At 41.7% G+C, this 25,179-nt stretch overlaps 1 protein-coding gene across 1 annotated transcript in view; it reads left to right on the top strand.

Annotated features, from left to right (window-relative positions):
* SPAG1 (sperm associated antigen 1) overlaps positions 1-24,573 on the top strand; it is a 61,960-nt gene extending 37,387 nt beyond the window's left edge. The window contains exons 14-19 of the mRNA XM_065398852.1: positions 5,842-6,017; positions 17,226-17,367; positions 20,465-20,591; positions 22,108-22,272; positions 23,904-24,278; positions 24,442-24,573. Coding sequence (XP_065254924.1) covers positions 5,842-6,017; positions 17,226-17,367; positions 20,465-20,591; positions 22,108-22,272; positions 23,904-24,278; positions 24,442-24,573 — 1,117 coding nt within the window. The remainder of the gene's footprint in view (positions 1-5,841; positions 6,018-17,225; positions 17,368-20,464; positions 20,592-22,107; positions 22,273-23,903; positions 24,279-24,441) is intronic.
* The last annotated feature ends 606 nt before the right edge of the window (positions 24,574-25,179 follow it).

Here is a 25,179-nt window from a genome sequence, read left to right as displayed (position 1 = left end):
GCCTAAATAACCAGGTCCTGCAAAAATCTTACAAGCAAAAATGGAGCTCAGGTCCTGAGGTTCCTATTATTAGTCATGTAAAAGACAAGCAGAATTGTTAAAATAAAACTGTGAGATTGTCTGTGTACATCATAAAGAAAGCATTGAAGAGTGTGAGCAATTTATTTATTTTTGCTTTGCAGTTCCACCATTAATAAGAGAGTTTGTCATGTTGGTTAGAATATGTTGAATGACTTTTTTTGTGGTGTCCTGATATGTTATCCTGCAAGAGTGGTAGCAAGCACTCTTATTTGAGGGACCTTGATTATGGAAACTGTTCCCTGTAATTGTGTTCCAGAACCTAGGTTTGGAAAGCTTCAGTGAGGCTTTTAATCAGTGGCATTTTACCACTGACTGCATACCATCAGGTTTCCGTGGCTAGTTTTTTTTCTTTTTTTTTAAATTTTCAGTTGGATTGACTGATATTTCTACTGTTCCTTTTTAATTATTGTGAGGCATCTATAGGCCATGGCAATGGGGACTGTGTATATACGCTTCCATTCACTAAATGAACTTCTCATTCTAATTGACTCTAATTCCAATATGTTTCCTGTAATACCAGTTATTAAAAGCTGCAGAGTTCTTCTAGTGAAATTTGTTACAAACTTTTGTATGAAAAGTATACTGTATAAACATGGCCCTATCAAATTCATGGTTCATTTTCATAAATTTCACGGTCAATGCATTTTAAAAATCTTGAATTTCAGAGTTTCAGATATTTAAATTTTAAATTTCACAGGGTTGTAACAAAGCATGAATATGTATTTTAAAAATGGCAAAATATAAACATGTAAAGCCTTTAAGTAAGTGTTTCCCAAACTGGGGGTCCCGACCCAAAAGAGGGTCGGAAGGCTATTGTGGGGCAACGCGGCATTGCCACCCTTACTTTTGTGCTGCCTTCAGAGCTGGGTGGTTGGAGAGCGTCGTCATCTGGCCGGACACCCAGCTCTGAAGGCAGCTCTGCCGCCAGCACAGAGGTAAGGGTGGCATGGTATGGTATTGCCATTCTTACTTCTGCCCTGCTGCTGGGTGGCCAGCTCTGAAGGCAGCGCAGAAGTAAGGGTGGCTATACTGCAATCCCCCACATTAGTCTTGCCAACCCCCTTTTCGGTCAGGACCCCCAGTTTGAGAAACACTGCTTATAGCATAGTGTAAAAGTACACAAAAGACCAGATTTTATGCATGGTCCATGTCACATTTTTCGTGGCCATGAATTTGGTAGAGCCTTATGTATAAAATAGATCTTTGTGATAAATACCAGTAAACCCCAACATTGCAACATGACTGTCTGAATGTTTTCTTGTAAAACACCATTTTTGGTGCAAGACAGTTGCTAGCATAGTTGAGTGACTGGATGGGGTGCAGGTTACAAGGAGCCACCTCCCTAGCCCATGCATCCTGTATAAGCACCAGGGACAAATACAGTCTTGTTCCCTTTGAGCCTGATTCAGTATCCACTGAAGTCAGCAGGAGTCTTTTCATTGACTTCAATGGGCATTGGGGCAGGCCCTCTATGCTGATTGCGGGCACACATAGCCGCAAATGGAGAAAGGCTGAGCAGGGAGGAAGCAGGGTCCTGGTTTGGTGTGGAGTTACTCTGCTTTTTACTCAGAACAATATCTAAATACTGTGATCTGCCTTCTGCGTATTTCACTCTAAAATAAGCCATGTTAACCAAAGCAAAGGTCAGGGCTGTTCAACTTGCATAGTACCCCTAATTTTATATGAGCTACTTCATTCAAGTTGGAGTGAGAGAATATTTTGCTTAGATTAAAATAAAATTATAGCTCAATGATCCAACACCACCATGTACCCTTACATATCCCTTACTGAAAGGCAACTATTGTTAGTTTAGAGAAAAACACTTTTTTGTTCTTTAGTTTGAAAAGAAATTAAGCAGCTAGGTGATGTGGAATTAGTGAATGCTCCCTGTATTTTGTGTATGATGCAAATGTTTGTTTTAAATATTAAAATTTGAAAAAAAATTGCATAAATCACCATAGCAAATACATGTAGTACATAAAACAGTACCTCACACAAATCAATGTATCAGCATCCATTTCAGTCTGTATTATTCTGTAAAATAGTACAACAATTCTTTTGTAATCTGCATTACACAAAATATATTACAACATCTTATAGGAAACAAGGTGGATGAGGCAATATCTTTTACTGGACCAACTTCTGTTGGTAGGAAAGTCACACTTTTGAGCTGGGTCTGGGAAATGTAGTCAGTGTCCCAGCTAAATACAAGGTGTAATAGCTTGTTTAACATAAGTAGTTAACACCTGTTTCAAGGGACCATTCAAGGTGAAGTGGCCTGTTAACACCTGTCCAGTCGTTTGGGAAACTGGGAGTGGTGTTTAGTGGGTTACAGATTGGATTTATGGCTTATTACAACAATGTCTCTATTCACTGGCCAGTATGAATGAGCTTGCATATACATACCAGATGTGTTCATCATAAGATCCTTTAATGCTCTCTCAGGTATGGCTGAGGTTTGTTTAAATAAGGTACATTTCACACACAGTGCCACATAGTGGCTGAACAATATAATACAGAAGAGCGTTCTGTTACATTTCCCCCTTTTAAGTTCTACATTCCTACCATATACAATATTTACACTATCAGGCTATTTTTGAAGTTCAATATGTATCAGTCTGTTGCATGTCTCTCAGTCATACTGGTTTCTAATTACATGACCCAAACATCTAAGAACTTGGTCATCTGGCTGTCCATTAGTTGCAATGACTGGCTGTGGTTGATTTGGAATCCTTGAGTCGTCGTCATATTTTTCTGTTCTCTATTCTCTTCATGGGCCACCTTGAAGAAGAATTTTTGGACAGATGCACCATGAAACCAATGATATATCTGAGATACATGATGATTTTCATCTTCTGGACAGATGACTTAGACTCCCTCATAGATGTCCACCACAACTTCAACCACTCCCACCCATCGATTATACTTTTTCTAAAATACTCCCACATTAGCATCAAATTCCTGGACACCATGATGACCTTCAGCAGTGGAACCCTACAGACAACTATATAGAAGAAACCCACGGATGGCTACACCTACCTTCACAGATCCAGTAAATACCCCAAACACACCAAGCAATCTTATCTACAGCCAGGCACTCAGATACTGCAGAATATGCTCCGAGGAAAGTCCAGGCTACAAACATCAATGCACTTAAAACTGCCTTCACCAAACGAAGTAGATCGCATCATGGAATGGGTCCCCAAATACTGGAGAGAACCTGCTTCAATATAGAAATAAAACCCCCTCCAACCACACACCCCTAGTTGTCACTTATTGCCCCACATTGATGATACACCATATGGATTCCAAACAGTTATACCCCATACTTGATGGGGTCCACATCCTAAAAGAAATCTGGCCTTCAAATAACCCCTCCAAACTCTCCAAGCTCAGCATCAGGAGCAAGCTCCCCACAGATCAGGAAACACCAACTCAACCCTACCAGAACAACAGATGCAAAACCTGTAGACATATCTCCACTGCTACAATGATCAGCATCTCCCACAAAACACCTTTCAAGATCCATGGGTCCTTCCCCATCTATCACAACATGTGACATACCTCGTCCAGTTCACTGAATGCCCCAATAACCACTATGGGGGTGAAACAAGACTGTCACTATGCACTCAAATGAACTCACACAGAAAAATGATAAAAGACAAGAACATCATATCAACTGTGGGTGAACACTTTTCACAAAGCAATCACTCTATTGCTGACCTCTCAGGCCTTACCCTCAAAGGAAACCTGCACAACACCTTCCAAAGATGAGCCTGGGAGCATAAATACATAACTTTTGCTAGACACTAAAACTCAGGGACTGAGTAAAGTCACTGGATTTATGGCTTATTACAACAATCTATAACCCACTAAAGCCCCCAGCTTCCCTCCTACCCCATGACTGGAGAGGTGTTAATGAGTCAGTTCACCTTGAATGATCCCTTGAAATATATGTTAACTATTGATGTAAACAATGTGTTCCACCTTGTATTTAGCTGTGACACTGAGTACATTTCTCAGATCTAAAGAAGAGCTCTGTGGAATCTCAAAAGCTTGTCTCTCTCACCAAGAGAAGATAATTGATATTGTCCAATAAAAGATATTGACTCATTCACCTTGTTTCTCTGATATCCTGGGACCAACACAGGTACAACAGCACTGCATACAGCCTCTTAGAGTCTTTTTGTAGACCTTTGAGGGTCTTGTGTGAGTGAGGAGATTGGGATTGGGCCCTAACTGTTCATCTTCTGTAGTTATACTATAATATTAAAAAGTCTTTCAGTTTATAAATACTGTACTGTAAACGTTTAAAGACTAAAATCAAGGGCGGGAAATGTGAATCTGGATTACTTTCTTCCATTCCAACCTCACTTTTAATGTTGCATCCAACATTGTTAAATCCTTTTCAGATGTATATCAATTGTTTCTTTTAATGAAAAAGGATTTTTCATATTTAATATTAATATATTTTTGCATCAGTGGTGGGAGTGATACACCTGCATATTGCAAGATTATGAAATAAAATTTGAATGTAGCATAATTTACTGGACAGTGCAGAATTTTCCTTCAAGAATTGGTTCCTAGGCTCTTCCTGATCTTTTTTCCTCAATGTAGAAAATTTTCTAATCAGTTTTCATTAATATTTAATATTTTCTTTTTAAAAGATACTATAAAATGTACAGCAGTGTTGTCAAGCTTTTTATAGGTTAGTTTTCTTTATTTAGGTCTTAATCTAGAACCCATTGTGGTCAATCGGGTGACTCCCATTGACTTTAATGGGGTTTATTTTGGGCCTTCTATGGTTTGGAATAATCTAGTTGCCTACAATTTGTGAGTAGTGAAAGTACACTTTCGTAAGAAAAGGATCAAGTTGAGACAATTTTAAATGTTTTTTCTGTACATTTTTAAATGGGGATAATGAATTCATGCTTAGAGACTTACAGCGCAAGAAGTTCTTAAAATACAACTTAATAAATACTTTGAGTTGCAGTAGTGTTGCAGAAAGTAGTTGTATGTATTTAATGTGGTATCAACAGCTGTAAAAAGTACATTTGTGTCTGAAACTAGTGTATATAATATTGTCACAAGCAATACCTTTAACTTCACATCTGAGATAAATTAGCAAAAAAAAATTGTTTTGTTTTCTTTTCAGTTTTAGTTTATACATTAAGCAGGACTCAGGGCTCAATCCTGCAAGAGGCTGAGAACTCTCAATACCCACTTGCTGAGGCTCTGACCCAGCTAAACACTTAATCACATGCTTAAATGCTTTACTGGCCAGGCCTAAGTGAGTTTCTCCTTTGCTGAAAAGACCCGTATAAAAACTCTAAGGGGGAAAAAAAAAACCCTAAGGATCTTTTTTTAAAAATTCAGGACAATACTACTTAAACTGGGCACTATGGGCAAGTCTACATTAGAAGCGCTACATTGGTGCAATTGCGCCCCTGTAGTGCATCTGGCGAAGATGTTCTATGCCAACGGGAGAGAGCTCTCCCATCCGCATAATAAATCCACCGCCGCGAGAGGCATAGCACTGTCCACACCGGCACTTAGGTCGGTGTAACTTACATCAATCGGGAGGTGGCTTATTCACATCCGTGACCGACTAAAGTTATACCGAAGTACGTGGTAGTGTAGACCTGGCCTATCAGAAGAATTTTATTAGAAGAATTGAAGGACAGTGATATTTTTAAAATTGAAGTTAAGTTGTAAAAAGAAAAAAAATATGAAAAATCATGTGTATGTTTTGGTCTTCAGAATAACAAGAACTTTAATAGATCAAGATGGTCCAAGTTGGAGAGAGAATCTACCACCAATTCCAGTTGTCCCTGTTTCTGCTCAATTACACAAATGGGATGGAGGAAGCCTTACTTCAGAAACTAAGCGAAAGAAGATTGCAGACTTCAGTGGAGATAGACAATCAGAGATGAACAGTATGTATAGCATATGCAAATATGTAGAGGTAGAAAAATAGAAATATAGTTTAACAAAAGTTAAACATACCATTGCTTTTCAGAATATTATCTGAAGAAGCAATATACTTAAATAATATTAACAGCAAATCTTTCTGAAAGGAAAAGTTGGATAATGGTTGAGATTGGATTTAATAACCTGTATAGATCCATAATGTTATGCTTCTTTATTACCCCATGGATGAGTTTTCAATGTGCATTTATTGAATATATATATAATGTTGGTAAGAATATTGATCAGCAATATGTTGATACCCACTGGAACTGTCGAGTGGGTCTTTCCTATTTACTTAACCTTAATTACATCATTTATTTTGAAAGTAGAGTCATGCTCTACATCATGATAGAATGTTGCTGTGACTACTGCATAGCCTCTCTCCACCAATAATGTTACCTCTTAGCTCAAGGATGATTTAGTTGGGGTTGGTCCTGCTTTGAGCAGGGGGTTGGACTAGATGACCTCCTGAGGTCCCTTTCAACCCTAATCTTCTATGATTCTATGATAAGTATACAAAGTTGGTGAACCTGTAAGAATGGCAAATGTATGTTTCTAAAGCATGCTGTCTTTAGGGAACTCAGGGCTTGTCTGCACAGCCCCGTAGTTCAGACTACCACACACAGGGGTGTGAATTGTGGTGTGTGCCAAGTGCTGTGCTGTGTGGATGCTGTAGGTGGAAACTAAAAGGTACCTAGTTCCTATTAGCACAGCCCTCTTCAAATGGGATAATGTTAATGTGAACTAGGTACTTTTCAGTTTGCACTAGCAACATCCACACAGGACAGTTATACAGTGCATTCTTCAGTTCACATCCCCCATAGTCTGAACTACATGGCCATGTAGACATAGTCTCAGTTACAGGAAATATTTTTTTCTCTCCTAATCTCCATGGCATTAGATGATTTAACCATAATTCATTACTGGAAAAAGGCATGTCCTCAATCAACCTCCACTCCTGAGGTACTAAAGAATTAATAATGTTACTGCTGTCTGAAAGATAATCTAAAGAATTACTCTTCACCTTTTGTATACCAACCGGGAAACAAACAAACAAACAAACAAACACACCACACATTTATAGTTATAACAGATCTATGTACAAGATGAATTAACTGAGCAAAAAATAAATGAAGGGGTGGAGGCAGATATGTTGGTAATATTAGGTAAGATTGAAAATTGATATTAGTATTAGTATTATTTGTTTGTTGAATACCAACAATGTGCATTAGAATTCTGCCTGAGAGAAGGAAACTTGACTCAAAGAATAAGACCAGGCAGTAGTAATTTACAGTAATTTGGATTTTATAGGGAAAGGGTAGTATTGCATACTCAACCACAGTATGACTACGGAGAATCGCTTTCCATGTAGGGGACTGTAGCAAAGCGAGACTCACCGGCACAGCGCCTCCTGCTGGTTATCCTGGGAATTAGCTCTCCAGCGTACAGAGCGCCTCTTTCTGTCCGGTGTCTCGCCTGCCTCAGGCCCCTGTGACCCTCCCAGACCCTGGTGCCCTTTACCTCGGGGTTCTGCCCCAGCAGTACCCCACCATGCTCTGGGTCTCCCCTCCCAGGGAAACCCCCAACCCTCTCACCCACCTTGCCTCAGTGGCTACTGCCAGTCACCATCTAGCCCCCCTTCACTGGGGCAGACTGCAGTCTGTCATGACCACTCATCATTGGCAAGGAGGTTGGACCAGCTGCCTCTGCAACCCCAGGACCTGTTTTGGCCCTTTAAGCAAGGCCCGCAGCCTGGAGATTTACCAGGCTGTAGCTCCCCAGCTCCTCCTGCCTTTCCCCAGCCCTGCTCCGTTCTCTGTAGCCTGAGCTCCCAGGCAGCCAGGTCCTTCTCCCTCCGAGGCTGGAAAGAGATTGACTCAGCTCCTGGCTCACAGCCCTTTTATAGGGCCAGCTGTGGCTGCCTTCCCAATCAGCCTACCCTATTGGCTCCCCGGGGCAGCCCTTTCCCAGGGCCATCTTAACCCCTTCAGGGCCGGAGCGGGGTGACTGCCCCACTACACCCCCCCCCAAAAATCCCACGCCTGGGAGCAGGGGGGTCCTCGAGCCTGTGCGACCCGAAGATGTCCCACCAGTCACACTCACCGCTCCTCATTGTCCTTCAATTTTAGGGCCAGATCTTCTTTTTCCCGGTGGGCTTTTTGTAGCTCCGCCTCCACCATCCAGCGGGCCTGCTCTGCAGCCTCCAGCCATGCACGCAGGCCAGAATCCCCCGGGGCCTCTTCCTTCAGGGTCTGGGTTCCTACTGCAACCTGCTCCACAACAACCTGGGTCCCGGCCTCTTGCTGGGCCCACTCTATCCCAGTCTCTTTGTCCGCCATCCCCTGTGGGTGGCTCTCAGGCAGGTCTACTGCCTTCTCTGCAGCAGCTACCTGGCCAGTCCTTGACCCCTTTGGGTCCTCAGGCCCCTCCACCTGAGTTCGCCCTCTTCCGAGGGGGCAGTTCCTCTTTATGTGGCTCTGTTCGTGGCAGCCAAAGCAGGCTTTCCGCCCCTTTGCTGCCCTGGGCCCCAGCTTCTGCCATTGGTCTTTCTCTGGGACAGCCGTCCCTGGGCTGCCCTGGGTCAGACTCCTTGAGGTAGGGAGCTCCCTCCAAAGATGCCCCCACCACCCACAGGCCCAACACCTTTGTCACCTCCTGACTTCCCTTGCCAGGTGACCTCTTGTAGGGGCCTGTCACTTCTCCCATTCTGGGTCAGGCTTCCTGCCCCCATCCCAGTAGAGACAATCCACCCTTACATGTCCACGCCACCCACAGGCGTAACAAGCCCCACGCTCTGCTCCGGGCTTCCTGGCCCCAGCACTGGGCTTTTCCCACCAGTCTCAGCGGTCTTTTTGGAACTCCCTCTGCAGGAGTTTCACCAGGGCCGCTGCTCCTCTGCCAGCTGCCCCAGTTGTGCCCGCAAGGCCCACTGTACCTCCCACTGTCTCTCCTGGTTCTCCCCGAGCTCTTGCACAAGTCTCTGAAGCCTCTCAGGCTGCCCCTTTCCTCAGAGGACCAGACCCTGGTTTAATACAAACAAGAGGAAGTACTTCACACAACTCACAATTAGCCTGTGGAACTCATTGTTGTGATGTTGTGATGGCCAAAAGTGTAACTGAGTTAAAAAAAGAAGTAGGTAAGTTCATGGAGGATACGTCCATCAGTGGCTATTACTCAAGATGGTCAGGGATGTAACCCCAGACTCGGGTGACCCTAAACCTCTGACTGCCAGAAGCAGAGATGAAAACACAGGTGGATCTCCAAAATTGCCCTGCTCTGTACGCGCTGACTGCAGCTCTGGTACTGGCCACTTTTGGAGACAGGCTACTGGGTTAGATGGACCATTAGTCTGACCCATTATGGCAGTTCTTATGTTCAGTTAGATACATTGCTTAATAAATGTTTAATTTTTTAGCCTCAAAAGGTGCTTTTGTTAAGTATTGATGGTATACCTTTTTGTAAACTCAGGAATGGAACTTGCTGTTTGTTTTAATTCAATTTCAGTTTTAATTACATTATACTTTAATTTAGTATAAACCTTTCTAGTTGTAAGAATTAAAATGTTGGCTATATAACCCTGTAATAACCTTCCCATGAGGAAGAGTTTGCAGGTAATCATGGAGAGAAGTAGTCAGATTTGTAGTGATAAGGTCCAACCTGTTCTGAAAATTAATCAAATTAGTTATAATTGTCTATATCAAAAGATAATGCAATTCGTGGTGGTCTGATATAAGATTAAGTCTATTGAACCTATTGTATGGATTTGGCCTTGTTTGCATTCTTCTTCGTGTGATTGCAGATGTCTATTCACTTCATGTGTGTGTGCGTCCAGTGCACAGTTGTCAGAGATTTTTCCCTTAGCAGTACCCATTGTGGTGGCACATGCGCCCTCTGCTGCCTCACACCACCACACAAAGGTACAAAGAGCAGATCCACCCCCAACCCTCCTTGTTCCGTTTTACTGGCTGTGATGGTTAATTGCAATATCATATTCCAACATCTTTCCCTCATATTTGTATACAGTTGGTATTCGTTTTAGTGTTTGTTGGTTATAGAAATAGGTTTTCTTTTAAAGTGTTTTTAAACACTTCAGTTCCCACTGCCAGGGCATACCTTGGTCACCAGCATCAAGCCCTGACATTCCTGAAAAAAACTGATGCCAGTGAGTGACCCACACTCCAGTTGCCTGAAGTGTCTCGAGGAGACTCACGTCAGGGATTGGTGTCAAATTTGCTGAGATTTTAATCCAAAAACCAAGAAAGACAGGGAGGCCAGGCTTAAGTTTCGTTTGATGGAGGCGGTCCTGCATCCACCTTTGGAGCCTTCCTGCTCGGAGTGGGTATGAGCACATCTGCATCCATCAGAAATGCTCCCCCAGTTTTGACTGAGCTTTGGGGCTGATCTCCCTCCCCATTACTGAGGAAGAGGCACCAGAAGACGCTGAGCCCTTAGATGCTATCTGGGAGATTGAGGTACTGAGCACTGAAGTCCAGCATATGGACAAGGACAGCAGAGTTTGCTTGAGGCCAAAGCACCCTCCAAATCAGTCTTTTGTCAACTCTGATGCCAGCACCAGTGCTGTTGAGACCAACCCTGAAGAGGCTGCATCTAATTCAACAGTACAGAAGACTGTCTTGGTACTGTGTACTCCGGAGGCTTATGTGGCAGCACAAGATCTGCTGAGTTTCTCTGTGCAGGCTTTGCTGGCAGTCCAAGAGTCTTCTCGCCCAGTACTGGCACCTACGATACCTTTATTGTCGTTGTCCCAGCATATGATACCGTGAGTGCCTCCATTTCCCTGCATGCCTCTTCATGTGGTACCATCCAGAGGGAAGCCAGCCATTATCTCACGAGAACCGCCATCTCCAGGCTTCCCACATGGAACCTCAGCACTGATAGGAACAGCCCTTCCTTGGTTGGAGGAGGTGGCTTCATCTGTGGATTCTGAGGTTGGTTCCTACATGTCATACCTGCACCCCAAACATCACTGTTCCCCTTCTACTGCCTATCATTGTTGGTATCCCTTGGAGGCTCTGTCTTGGCCATCAAGCAGAGACCCATCTCTTGCCTAGGCAGAGATTGAGCTCTGTGACCTTACCAATGGCCATTATGAATCCTGTGAGGGTTTCTCCCTGCCTCCATGTTGTCGCCACACCCTCCCTGCTCTGCTTCTTTGAATAGGCACCAAGATTTACCACACCAGGTCCCATGGGAGACCATTCCTGATACCAGGCTTGGTACTGAGCGGGAGAAAATCGGTCTGGTGGATCTCCCTTTAGAGGAATTGGTGGAGGCTCCACCACAGTTGGTTTTGTCTTCCTCCTCTTCATTGCATGATGAGGCAGTGGTGTTGGAATATGCCTCATTGTCCCCTGAGGATTACAGGGTTCATTAGGACCTGTTAACCGGGTGGCTTCCACTCTACATATCCAGCTGGGAGAGGTTGGAGAAAGGTTTGAGTGGCTGGTTGACATCTTAGCTTCTGTGGAACCATCTAGAGTGGCACTCCCAAATAATGAAGCTATCTTGGAGCCCACTAACATGCTGTGGCAGACTCAAACTTTCCTTCCCTCCCTCCCTCCCCCCCCCCCCGGAAAAAAGGGCTGAGTGCAGATATTATATCTCCTCACAGGGATATGAACATTTTTGCACCCACCCCCTTCCAGGGTTGTTGTTGGGCTCAGCTGCCAATGAGAGAGAATGCCAGGGTCAACAGGCATCAACCCCGAAAGGAAAGGATGCAAACCAGGTGGATCTTATTGACAGAAAACTTTATTCAACAGCAGGTCTGCAGCCCAGGATTGGTAACCAGCAGTCTTTGCTGGGACACTGACATTAGCCTCTGGGACAATATATTAAATTTTAAAGTCAAATTGCCAGAGGATGTGAGGCAGGAATTTCTCACCATGGTGAATAAGGGTAAATTAGTGGCCAGAATCTCCCTTCTGGTCGGTTTGGATGGTGCTGGCTCTGTGGTTAGAGCCATGGCATTGTCCATTATAATATATGCAGATGCCCATGAATCCAGGCATTGGATCTTCCTTAAGAGGTCTTCACAGATGATACAGGATCTGCCCTTTGAATTGACATCGCTCTTCTCTAAACAGGCAAATGACAAACTGCATAGCCTAAAAGACTTCAGGGTGACACTCAATCTTTGGGCATTTATACACTTGCACTAAGGAGGAAGCTGTTCTGTCCTCAGTAGGTTCACTGTTATCCTTCTTTCACACCTCATCACAAAGACCTGGCCAGGAAAAAGGGCACATGTTATAGAAGACCGCTCTCTCCTTCTGCAATATATGCTTGTTCATCTAGACTGCCTGGAAGTTCTAAGCAAATATTTTGATGTGTTTTGTCGCGGTCAGCCTACTAGTTTCTGGATTGCCAACCTCTCCTACTTCACGGTTTGCCATCTGGTTATCTCACTACCTTAAGTGCTTGCTGCAACATCACTACAGACCAGTGGGTCTTATGCACAGTAGAATTGGGATACACTCTTCAGTTTCTTTCTATCCCTGCTTCCACCTTCCTTCCCCATCCCTTTTAAGAGACCACTCTCATGAGGAGAGAAGAAGCAACCTCTTCTCCAGTTGGGAGCCATAAAGACAGTTCTTCAGTTATACGGAGCAAAGGGATTTTATTCCTCTGACCCATTATTTCTTGATCCTGAAAAGGAGGTCTCAGACCCATACTAGACCTATGATAGCTCAACAAACAACTGAAGAAAATAAAGTTTTGCATGGTTACACTGGCTTCCATTATCCCCATCCTAGAGACTAGTATGCTGTCCTTGAATTAAAAGATGCATATTTCTATGTGGCAGTGCATCAAAGCCACAGAAAATCCTCAGGTTTTTGGTAAATTGGTGCCACTGCCAGTTTACAGTACTGCTGTTTGGCCTGTCTGCAACTCCATGGGTGTTTACAAAGTGCATGGCAGTGGTGGTAGCATTCCTGAGGAAGTCAGAAGTTCACAGATTTCCCTACCTAGGCGACTAGTTGGTGACAGGACAGTCCAAGGCATAGGTACTGTCTGGTGTGTCTGTCAACCACTCCAACTTCACCAGAGTTGCTCATCAACACAAGAAGTTAATCCTGTCACCTCTATAAATTCTCTCTTTTGTACGAGTGGTCTTGGACTCTTCCAAAGCCAAGGCCTTCCTTCCCCAGATAAGATTCCAGATGATGCTGACCATTGTGTTAGACCTGAAGGCCCATCCTACCATGACAGTTCAGACTTGCCTCAGACTTCTGGGGCATAGAGCTTCATGGATTTACAAAGTTTGGCTTGCCAGCCTCTGTCTCCGGAAGCTGCAAGGGTGGCTGTTATCTGTGTACTCTCTGATTCGTCATCCCCTAGACATGGTGGTTCAGGTGCCCATTCAAATCTTGGCCTCTCTATATTGGTGGACAGACCCTTCAAATGAGGGTGTGGGGTTCTGTTTGCTCCTTCTCAACCAGCTTTGACCCTGGGGGCTCAGCTGTGGTTCCTGCAGACTCAAGATGTATGGTCTGCTCAGGATTTAACTGTACATATAAATGTCAGAGAATTGAGGTCTGTCCAGCTAGCTTGTCAAGCCTGCCTTCCCCATATCAAGGGAAAAATCATACTCTCAGACAATACAGAAGCCATGTTCTATGTGAACAGGCTAGGAGGGGCCCATTTGACTCTGCTATGCCAGGAGGCAATGTGGCTGTGGGATTCTTTTGTATTTCCAACTCACTCCATCTCAAGGCCTCTTACCTTCTGGGTGTTCAAAACAATCTTGCAGGCTGATTAACCAGATCTTTCACCAGTCACCACAAATGGTGTCTCTGTGCAGACAAGGCCAGATTCATTTTCAAATTGGGGGAGACTCCCCATACAGACCTGTTTACAACAGCAGTCAACAGAAAGTGTCATCACTTTTGCCCTTGAGCAGGTCACAGTCTAAGGTCTCAGATGGATGCTTCCCAGTTGCCCTGGACAGACAAGCTCCTTCACTCCTTTCCTCCAGTTCCAATTCTGTCTAGAGTGTTGATGAAAATCAAGCAGGACCACGCTTGAGTCATACTCCTAGTTCCAGTGTGGCCTTGGCAACATTGGTTTTCCACTTTACTGACCGTGTCTCCCAGAGTTCCATTGCCACTACCACTGGATACCGACTCGAACTCTCAGGATCCTGGTTTCCCCCTCCACCTGACTGCCTGGATGCTCTGAGCTAACTCCTAAGGAGGAGGTTTGTTCAAAGGTGGTTCAGGATGTACTTTTAAACAGTAGAAAGCCTTCTACTGGGTTTACTTACCTGGAAAAGTGGAAAAGATTCCCCATTTGGTCATACCAGAAAGGCATTTCCCTGGTCCGGACTCCAATCCGTCATGTGCTGGACTATTTTTGTTATATCTGTAACAACATGGTCTTGCCATTAGTTCCATCAAGGTCCAGCTAGCAGCTATCTTGGCTTTCCACCCACCAGTTGATAATCACTCATTTTTCTCCAGTCCTATGACAGAAAAAAATTAAAAATTCTGTGTACAATATTTTAAAATTCGGCAAATTTCATTTGTCAAAATAACACTATATAATCATGCCAGTTTCAATTATTTGGGTAATTTATTTCAAAATACCTGTCAGCAGCTATGTGTATAACAATACAGACAACAAAAAAATTCCCCCAGTAGTAGAGAATTAAAGAAACCCCTACGACACCACAGTTCCTGTTTTCTCTTCCCATCTCCCCCTCAGAGCCCAGCTGGGGGGCCAGACACCTGGACCCCCTCCCCCAAGAGCCCAGTAACAGGGCCCCCTGGCCCAGACACTCTCACCCCTCTCTCCCCCATAGCCCAGGGATCCAGAGTGAGAAACAGCCTGATGCTGGGTCCCGGGCTTGTATGGAGTTTCCTACACATGCCTCCTTCTTTAAGGGTGTGCTGGGAATTGCAGCTGCCAGGAACCCTCCAGCTGCTCCTCCCCCTCCCCCTGGCAGTGTCTGTTTGCAAGCTGGGGAGCTGGACTCTGCCGGGTCCAGTGGCCCCTAGTGGTGGCCCACAGCTCTGCATTGCCAGTTCCGCAGGGAAAAAGGAATTTCTTCGTAGAACATTAATTCTGCACAAATTCTGCATTGCACAGTGGCGCAGATTTCACCCAGGAGTAATATCTGCAAAGGGGCTGGTTGGTCATCAGCGCATGCCTTTGCTTCACATTATGTCATCTCTCAGCAATCAAGAGATGATGCCAGATTTGGATGTGTAGTTCTCCAATCATTATTTGGGGAGACTCCAATCCCGCAGCTCCAGATCGAACTGCTTGAAAGTCACCTGAAGTTGAAAGGATATGTGCAATCACTTGAAGAGGAAAAATGATTACTAACCTGTTGTTAGCAATAACTGTTTTTCTTCTAGATGTGTTGCATATATCCATTCCACAACCTACCTTCCTTCCGCTCTCTATTGGAGTCTTTTGGTAAAAAACAACGCAGGGAAGTTGGGGGCAACTCTGCCCCTTTTTTTTTGGTATGGTGATGTGAGGCAGGTGAGGGTGCATGTGCCGCCCCAAAGAGTACCGCTGAGGGAAAAATCTCCGACAACTGTGCACTGGGTGGGCACGCACCTGAAGTGGAATGGACATGGGCAATGCATCTTGAAGAACAACAGTTATAGAACAGGTTCGTAACATACATACATTTATTTATTTACTTACTTACTTACTTACTTACTTACAAAGGGATTAAATTAAGTCTGCGTAATCACTTCCCCTGGTGAAGGGTAACCGAGAAGGTGATAGTCTTCTCTTAGGATATGTCTATACAGCAAAAACTGCATGGGCAAATCTGTCTGAGGTTACACACACACTAGCTGGCTCAAGTAGGCTAATCCCTGAACGCAGGGCTACTGGACAGTACTTCTTTCAGATATAAAATCTATGGTCACCTGGCACTCTTAGCAACAGTTTGAGGAATTAGTCCTGGTGTCCTGGCCACATTCTGACTCAGGCTATTTACATGCTGCCTGTCTAATTCCCCTCTGATTTCAACTGGGTAAGTTATTCTTTATTTTCCCCTAAGTACATTATTGTGTAGTGTTTCTAGTGCAGAATGGCTGCCATGTTTTACCCCTAGACCTTATTCAGTTTCATTATTGGCTAAAATGATCCTTGTGTATACAGTCTGTTAAGCATGTGGGTCTCTTTATATTTGGTTTACTGAATCTAAGAAATTATAGATGTTTAAGCCTAGCAGGATTTTTAATAGCAGTAAATTTAGATTTTCATTGTTGCACACTAAAGGCTATGATGTTATTGTTAATTATTATTTGTGGGGACTGGTGCCCCACTGTGTTGTGCATTTTACAAGCACATCGTAAGAAAGAGGTCTTGCCCAGAAAATCTTGCAGTCTAATTCAGGACAAGATGCAACAAGAGGATGAAACAGAAAGGAGGGAATGTGGGAGGGAGGACAAGTGTAACCACGGTGGATTGATTAAAATCAAAGTCATTTAAATCATTGATTTTAATCATGATTTAAATCAATTTTAATTGTGTTTTGCATTTGTACTTTGTAGTTATTTTCCTAAAGGAAAGTTGATTCTCTTTGGTTGGTAAACATTAAAATGTGTTGATTTGCAACTAAATATGGCCTTTATGCTAAATTTGGTGCTTCTTTTTGCTAACTAGGGAGATACACTACATCTATATACACTTATTTAAGACATTATGTAGTTTAATTTACATTTATTCAGATTCTTAATTTTTGGATTTTTTATTATGTTAAGAAACACATCATTCAACATTTTCTATTTACTATACGATTAATTTTTTACTTGTGATTACTACTGCTGTGAAAAGCTGGTTTAGCACTTCAACAAACTCCAGTTCCAGGTCCTGAGCCAGTGACTTTCACCAGTTTAGTGGTTTGACTTTCTTTAAAACTTGGCACTTTGGCTCTGCCCTCTCTCCCAATGTATAGCAGCACATTTGGAGAGCATACACTGTGCCAGATTTATACATGGTACAATTTGTTTCATCATTGGAGCAGTGGGGAGACGAGGAGAGAGATTGTGACTCAAGGAATCAAAATCGTGACCCTCAAGCTACTCCAGGGGCAGTGTATTGTTGCTTAATCTGGGTGGATTATTAATCTACCCTTAATGAATTGATGGTTTTTTAAATAACATTTTAGTCCTTTTGTTACCAAGGTGAAAAAACTGAAGAGAATTTCAGGACCCTTAAGAATGAAGGAAATGAATTTGTAAAGAAGGGTAAATATAAAGAAGCTCTAATGAAATACAACGAGTGCATGAAATTAAATTCCAAGGAATGTGCTATCTACACTAACAGGTAAAGAGCTGAAATCTCTGCCGCACTTTGTAAGTATACTAAATAAGAATATATGATGATGATTTTCTTTTGTGTCTGCAGATATTAATTTTGTGCCAGTTGAGTCACCTTTTTATATAAACAGAGAATTCGATTTTTCCATGATTGAGTTGTGGTTCAAATAACTATTGTTTTTATTTTAAACCTTATCTATCCTTCTTCAAGTGGTTCTGCATATTCCCACGCATGGGTACTGCGCTGTCTTGTGGTAGAACCTTCTTCTAGCAGTGTCAGCTACAGCACTCTCAGTTCTCCGACTGGTTTTTGAATGTTATAATTCTTGATGTCTGATTTGTGTCCATTTATTCTTTTGCGTAGAGACTGTCCGGTTTGGCCAATGTCAAATCAGACACAAATCAGACATCAAGAATTATAACCTCCCTGGACTTCAACCTCCCTGGACACTCAATTACAGACCTAAAAGTCGCAATTCTCCAACAAAAAAACTTCAAAAACAGACTCTAACGAGAAACTGCAGAACTGGAATTAATTTGCAAATTGGACACCATTAAATTAGGCTTGAATAAAGACTGGGAGTGGATGGGTCATTACACAAAGTAAAAACTATTTCCCCGTGCTAATTTTTCCCCTACTGTTACTCACATCTTCTTGTCAACTGTTTGAAATGGGCCATCCTGATTATCACTACAAAAGTTTTTTTCTCCTGCTGATAATAGCCCACTTTAATTGATTAGTCTCGTTAGAGTTGGTATGACAACACCCATTTTTTCATGTTCTCTGTGTGTATATATATCTTCCTACTGTATTTTCCACTGCATGCATCCGATGAAGTGGGTTGTAGCCCACGAAAGCTTATGCCCAAATAAATTCGTTAGTCTCTAAGGTGCCACAAGTACTCCTCGTTCTTTTTGCTGATACAGACTAACACGGCTACTTCTCTGAATCCTGAGATTCAAGAGGTACACTTCTTGCCTAACTGTCTTCCTGGCATGTGATGAGAGGAGTGGGGTCTCAAGTGCCTAAGAAGAGGACATTCACCTTCTGGATGTTTGATTTCTCAGACCTTCACTCCCAGAGCTTGCAAGCTTTGCAGTTCTTCCGTCTCAAGATAGCTCTCCTGGCTAGACCCTTTGGATCCAATCAGTCCTCAGATCTTGGGTCTAAGAGGCCAGTCTCAGCTCCTGGGCTTCCAGTGGTTCTCAGCGACTGAACGGTTCCAACAGGCTGCAGCCCCTGTCAGGGCCAGATCATGTTCCTTCAGCTCCCCCAATCAAGCCCCCAAAGCTATGCATTTCCAAATTGAGGGCCATGCAGTCAGATCTAAATAACCCTGTTCTGGAAGAGAAGTTGAGAGACAGTTTTGCCACCCTCACTAGTGCCAACCCTCATGCTTGCAGATACTGACCCTGGCTGAACTCCTGAGGCTGCAGGACCAGCGTCAGTTCCAACTTCCACTTCCAGATCCAGGAAGATGGAATGAATTGGTGACAGAATCGGGGCCAACAGCTCCTTCAGTTCCATCTGTCCTGGCACTGAAGAAAAAGCAGCATAGGGACATAACTGTCTGGTAGCAATGCCAGTTCCTATGCCTCAGAACTTTTGGATCTGTAAGATTCTGACAAGACCTCTACCGTTACGAAGCAAAGACCCATTCCATCCCCAGCTTCAACAGCAAGGGAGATGGATTTGTGTATAATGTTGGATTTGATGTTGTCTACTTCTTTGGATACATTGTTGTCCCTAAGTCAGTTCCAGCTACATCCTTGGTCCCAGGGAGCTCTTTCACCTTGGCAGCCCAAGTTCACCTTCTAGCTCTGGCATATTCATTGGTTCCAAATATGAAATATAAGGTTTCTAAAAGGAGGCATGTTTTCCCGGTTCCAAGATCATAGTCCTCGTCTCCTGTTAGGAAGAATTGGTCAGAAGGTGCCTCTGGTTCTTCCCTGGAACACCTTATGCTTCTTCCTCCTATGGCCCTACAGGATCCCCACAAAGAGATGGATCTTCATATTTCCCTGTGGAGCCGCTGTTATCCCTGTTGCATTCTACCTCTGATCCAGACCTGGATCTTTACCAAGAGGAAATTAGAGGAAGAATGTAGACACCTGTGGCTCGATTTGTATCACCCTATGATCTGCAACCCCAAAACCAGTTGCAGGGGAGATTGGCAGTCCTGGGGGCCACTTCAGGAATTTTTCAGTTACCCTCCACATGGAGGACAGGAATTGTTTCTATTGAAAAGGATATGGCAGTCCTGAGATCCTCGAATCTGGCTCCTCCGGATCTGCCAACATTACAGATGGTTGTGCCAGAAATGCTTTCTGAGGAGGTAGCTTTCCCTTTGAGCAGGAGCATTTGGAAATGGATTATGTTTATCCCAGATGAACTTGTGGGAGTGGCTACTTGCCTTCTGAGGATGCTGTGCAGTTCCACAATTTGGTGGATCATGTAGTGTCCTTTTAAAATCTTCCTGCAGTGCCTGTGGAAGAGACTTTTCACCCAGTGTTTGATATGCTTGGTGCCACTTTGAAGAGTAGGATATCCCTACCTATTTTGGATGGTTAGAAACAGCAATGTAGCAGCATTAATTTTTAAAGAATTGCTTAAACCTGTTGTAATCCCATCAACTCTCACAAATTAAGAAGGATTTGACTGGGTCAGTACTTGGATGTGAGACCTCCAAGTAATACCTAGCTGAAAAGTGCTGCCAAAAGTAGTGGTAGTGTTTTACTAAGTGGCACTCTTTTTTCCTTAGTCACTATTGAACTAATGCCCCATTACAGTATTAGGGTGTATTATGCTGACATAGGCCTTGATACTGCAAACATTTACCCATGTGTTTAATTTAACTGTGAAAGTCTCATTGAGTTTTGTCTGAGAAAAGATTGCAGAAATTGGCCATGTGGAAATATTATAAATCCAATGCTGTAATAACTTGTACTATAAATATTTTTGAAGAACTCCAAAGTTTAAAAAAATTAATTGATGCTGAATTCTAACAAGCAACATAGTTAACCTTTGAGAGTCAGAAACTATTGGCACTGCAATAGGTTACAATTCCCTTAAACCAAACTGTTATTTTATTGTATTCTGTTAGGGCTCTCTGTTACTTAAAATTGTATCAATATGAAGAGGCTAAACTGGATTGTGATCATGTTCTTCAGACAGAAGACTCTAATGTCAAAGCTTTTTATAGAAGAGCTCTAGCATACAAAGGATTACAGGTAAGAAAAAAGAACAAGGCAGGTATTCCTAAACATTTTTAAATTTGGAGCTATCTCGTTCAAATGCACTCACATAGTTACAGTGGATATGTAAATACAAGAGAGATGTGGAATGTTGGTTATTTATTAATGTTGGTAAAGCGCTTGGCAAAATTAAAGCACTGTACAAATATTTTGGGTCCATAAGAAATATTTGAATCATGATTTCATGTAATTGATTCATGCGTGCAGAAATGTCAGGGAGCAACTCAGAGTTTTGGTTAACTGGAATTGAGTTAAATAAGATTCTACTGTTTTTTAATTTTTCTCTGATACTCGTACAATTTCCTTCCCCTGCTGAGGTCTCCCCAATGTAATGTATCAGAGGGGTAGCCGTGTTAGTCTGGATCTGTAAAAAGCGACAAAGAAGCTTATGCTCCAATACATCTGTTAGTCTATAAGGTGCCACAGGACTCTTTGTCCCAATGTAATGTTGAGCATTGCTGAGCATGCAGGTAAGGAATCGCTTGAAACCAAGTAATGCAGCAGACTGAATGTACACTTTTTTTCCTTCAGTTGCCTCCATACTCTACTATGAGTTCCAAATGTAGGCTTTAGTAAGCATGATGACAAAATCAGATTCCTTTACTTACTGAAAAAAAATCTGCAAAACTACAGCAGCAAAAAAAAAAAAAACAACAAAGGAAAATTTCACCTCTCTGCAAAACCAGTGGGAAGACAAAGTATTGCTTTGTGTTAAATGTTTTCCTTAGCTCTATTAAGTAACCTGTAATTGATCAGCTGCAATTGACCTCTTTGTGTCATTGTAGTCCATAGAAAATAATACAGGTAACAGTGAAACCTGAGAGTGATTTAACCAGCCAAACAGGTAGTCAGAGAACAGTGATGCATTTATTTGTCCTAAAATAATATAGGAAGAAATACAAGAAGCTAAGAAACTTGCCCCTGTGTTTTGTGTACTCTAGAAAAATGTTTGCAATTTTATTGAAGACGTAAGCAGAAATACACTTTACATAGTGTATTTGTAGTGTGTGTGTGTATATGACCGGTCTCACAACACGGGTGGACCTAGCATATATACATTTCCTAAAATCATCTGTCACAGTGTCCAGAATGGGTCACAGCTGTCCGGTCAGACAGTGAGAAAACAGGGCAGACACACCCAGATTGGAAGTGCACATAAAAGCAGCGTCATTTAATAATGCATTCACTAACGGGGGTGGATTTTCTGAGCAAATTTATTCACAAATTGGATATTTACAGAGATCATTTGTAAATATTTAGCTGCATAACAATAGTTTAAAAGAACAGAGAACCCATTCTTAGCTTTTTTTTTCTTTAGTAATATTATACATGTTTAAATCTAAATTTAGATTTATTCTGCTCATTTGTTGTCAGTATCCCAGCATTTTTCTGAATAATTGTGAATAGGAGTGTGGCAGTTAGCTAATTCTCCTACTGTGGCATCTGGAATTTGTTTTATGAAAACAACTTACTTCTCCTCTTTGCCTTTCAGAATTACCAAGCCAGTGTTGATGATCTCAGCAAAGTACTTATAATAGATCCAAATGTGGCTGAAGCAAAGAGGGAACTACAAGAGATCACCCAGTTGCTTAACCTTAAAAATGATGTTGGAGCCAGTAGCCAGCAAAAGCAAAGGAAGAAAATCAAAATACAAGAGGTATTTCCCTGCTTTTGCAAAGCAGGCAGTATTGAAGTAACACACTTAAGATTAAAATAGGGCTTTTCTTCTGTAATGTTGACAGATATTTTGAGCTAATACTTCGTACATATAGTGTGTTTATTCATGTGCTTGCTAGTTTTAAAAACATGCCAATTTACTCACATCTTTAATGTTGTGTGTATTTGGTTCCAATCAGACTCTTATAATTAAGTCTGTAATGCTTCGGGGTACATCCAAAATTCCAGCAAAAATAAACTGACTGTAATGCCTAAACAAGAAACATTCAGATGTTAAAGTTGAGGATATGTTCTTTTAAAAAAAACAAAACACTGTTCAAAATATCTGTCATATCTGATAATGCAACATTTCAGGTCTCTTTCAAATGTTGTTTTTGGGGAACCAGCAAGAGGCTGTGCTGTCCAGGAGTCCCCTGTGGCTGTGTGTGCTGTCAGAGGCTATACCTTCAGTTAGGCTTGGCAGTTTGGTGGAAGAATGGAGTACTGAATATGCATTGGAGAAGTAGAGTGTGGGTGAAGAATCTACAAAATCATGAGAGAATGCTGTTTTCCCCTTGATTTTTTTACTACAATAACTAAGTGATGTAATATTACTAGGTTAAAACAACTGCACTGAGTTGCTGTTGCCCAGATAATACTGAGTCACTGTTGTTAAATACTGAATCATTTCTGTGACTAAACGTTTGTGGTCCTGTAAGAATGGGTGTCTTTCTTCCTTGTTTTATTACAAGAAATATTGCTACTGATCTATATAGTGTGAGATTAGAATTTGGGTCTCTCAGTTTAAAACTGTTGTATAACTTTTATTAAAACTGGAACTGCAGATGGTAATATAAACCATTAGGGAGGGACCCATTTGTGCAAGTGGTCCCATGCAGGAATCCCATCAAAGTCAAAGGGATTTGGGGAACTTCATGTAACTGGCATAATCTAGAAGTTGGCTTTTTCATTTTAACCAAAATGTACTACATATGAGATCAAGAAACCTCCCCTAATAGTAAGAAGTAGAGAACACAATCAGATTATTGAAGAGAGAAAAGAATAGCAGACTAGGCACAAAGACATTATAACATACCCTAAAACTTTCTCGAAAAGTTTTATTATAAATTCAAGAGACGCTGACCCAAGAATTTTCATTGTGTTAACCCAATTTCATGACTCTTCATGTTTTGAAAGACAGCCTATTTTTAGTAGATATTTACTATGACTAAATTACAGTATGACTATTCTTGATCTATAATTCATATAGATAGTATGTATATTTGAAATTATGATGTTATTGGTCCTATGTTTAGTTTTCTGCCAAAAACTTTCAGCTCTCTCCTTAAGAAGAGGGTGCAAAATACTGAAGACAAGTGTAAAATATGCATTGCTAACTAAGAAAAACAACCTTTTAACCTGCATGAATATTAGGATACCATTTCTGTAAAGGGCAAAGTGGGACATAGAAAGGAGAATAGCCATCATGTTCCAAAAAGTCTTCCCACAAGATGGGGAAAGTGGTAAAATCTAATTTAGTGGTATCAGTGCTGGACATACTGTCATCTGGTTTATGAAACTTGAGATATTATATATGTCAAAATTAAAATGATTTGTTGTTTTCCTGTGAAGGTGAATGAGGGTAATGAAGAGGAGAGACAGACCAGTACCTCAGAGGATGCTGTGCTTAATTACCAAGTTGCCAAAGGAGGAGCTGAAAACAGTCTGCCATTGAAAATCTCTGAAAAACTGCTTATTTCAGAACCATCTAATGCCTATGAGTTTGGTCAGATTATAAATGCGGTGAATGTCAAGAAGGATGAAGCTGCCTGTGCAGATCTTTTAACCATTATTGATCCAAAAAAATTGCCAATGCTGCTAAGTAACAAACTAGAAGGGGATACCATTCTGATCTTTATGCAGGCACTGGAATGTCATCTACTTGGGAAAGACCCTGGCCTTGTGTATCAGCACCTTCTTTATCTGAGTAAAGTTGAGAGGTTTAAGGTAAGAGCATATGATATATTCAGTGCAGTTTCTCTCTGTGAAAATGTCAAACTCAAAATGTAAAAAACTCAATACAATATAAAGCTTATTAAATTTAGCACTTAACAGAAAAATAGAAGACTTATACCTACATGCACTAACTATACAAAATATATTTTTTCAGGCAGTGCTGACACTTCTTAGCAAGAATGAAAAAGAGCAGGTTCAGCAGTTGTTTGATTCTCTTTCAAAAAAGCAAAATCACCAATTTTCTTTAGAAGACCTGGAGAGCCTTAAAAGGGTTTATGAACTTTAAACAGAATTTTTAACATTTGCATGTATATAGTTGATGTTGGTAGGCTGGGTGTATGAACTATGCAGACTTGCATGGGATAAAGTCAGTCTTTTACCTGGATTGTTCAAGATGCTGTATGTGTATATATATATATATATATATATATATATATTTTTTTTTTTTTTACAATATGTGCACATTTAAAATCTGCTCTTTTATCTTGTAACTGTATAAATTTTTAACCTATAGCATACTAATGCACATCTTTGTATTTAATAACATAGGTCATATTATTTGATGATATATTGATCAAATTAGAATATATTGATTTTATATATGTATATAGTGCACACCAGCAGGGTCAATGTGGGCCAATTAATGTGCAACACGCTAGTGTGCACTAGAATTCACACTCCTCTAGTGCGGACTAACACATCGTATAGACAAGCCCTGTGTTTACAAAAAATACTTTGTGTTAATTTTTTTCTGATGTTAAATAACTGCTTAATGTCATCATTCTTGGAATGTACAAAAATAATATTTTTATACTGTTTGTGCAGTACAGGTTAACAGGTGAATCAAAATAGACTAGTTTGTGATGGAACTCTTTGAAGCAATATAATTGTT

The sequence above is a fragment of the Emys orbicularis genome, chromosome 2, assembly GCF_028017835.1.
Source record: "Emys orbicularis isolate rEmyOrb1 chromosome 2, rEmyOrb1.hap1, whole genome shotgun sequence".
NCBI classification, from domain to species: domain Eukaryota; kingdom Metazoa; phylum Chordata; order Testudines; family Emydidae; genus Emys; species Emys orbicularis.
The sequence above is the reverse complement of the archived record's forward strand: the minus strand, read 5'-3'. Positions and strand labels throughout refer to the sequence as shown.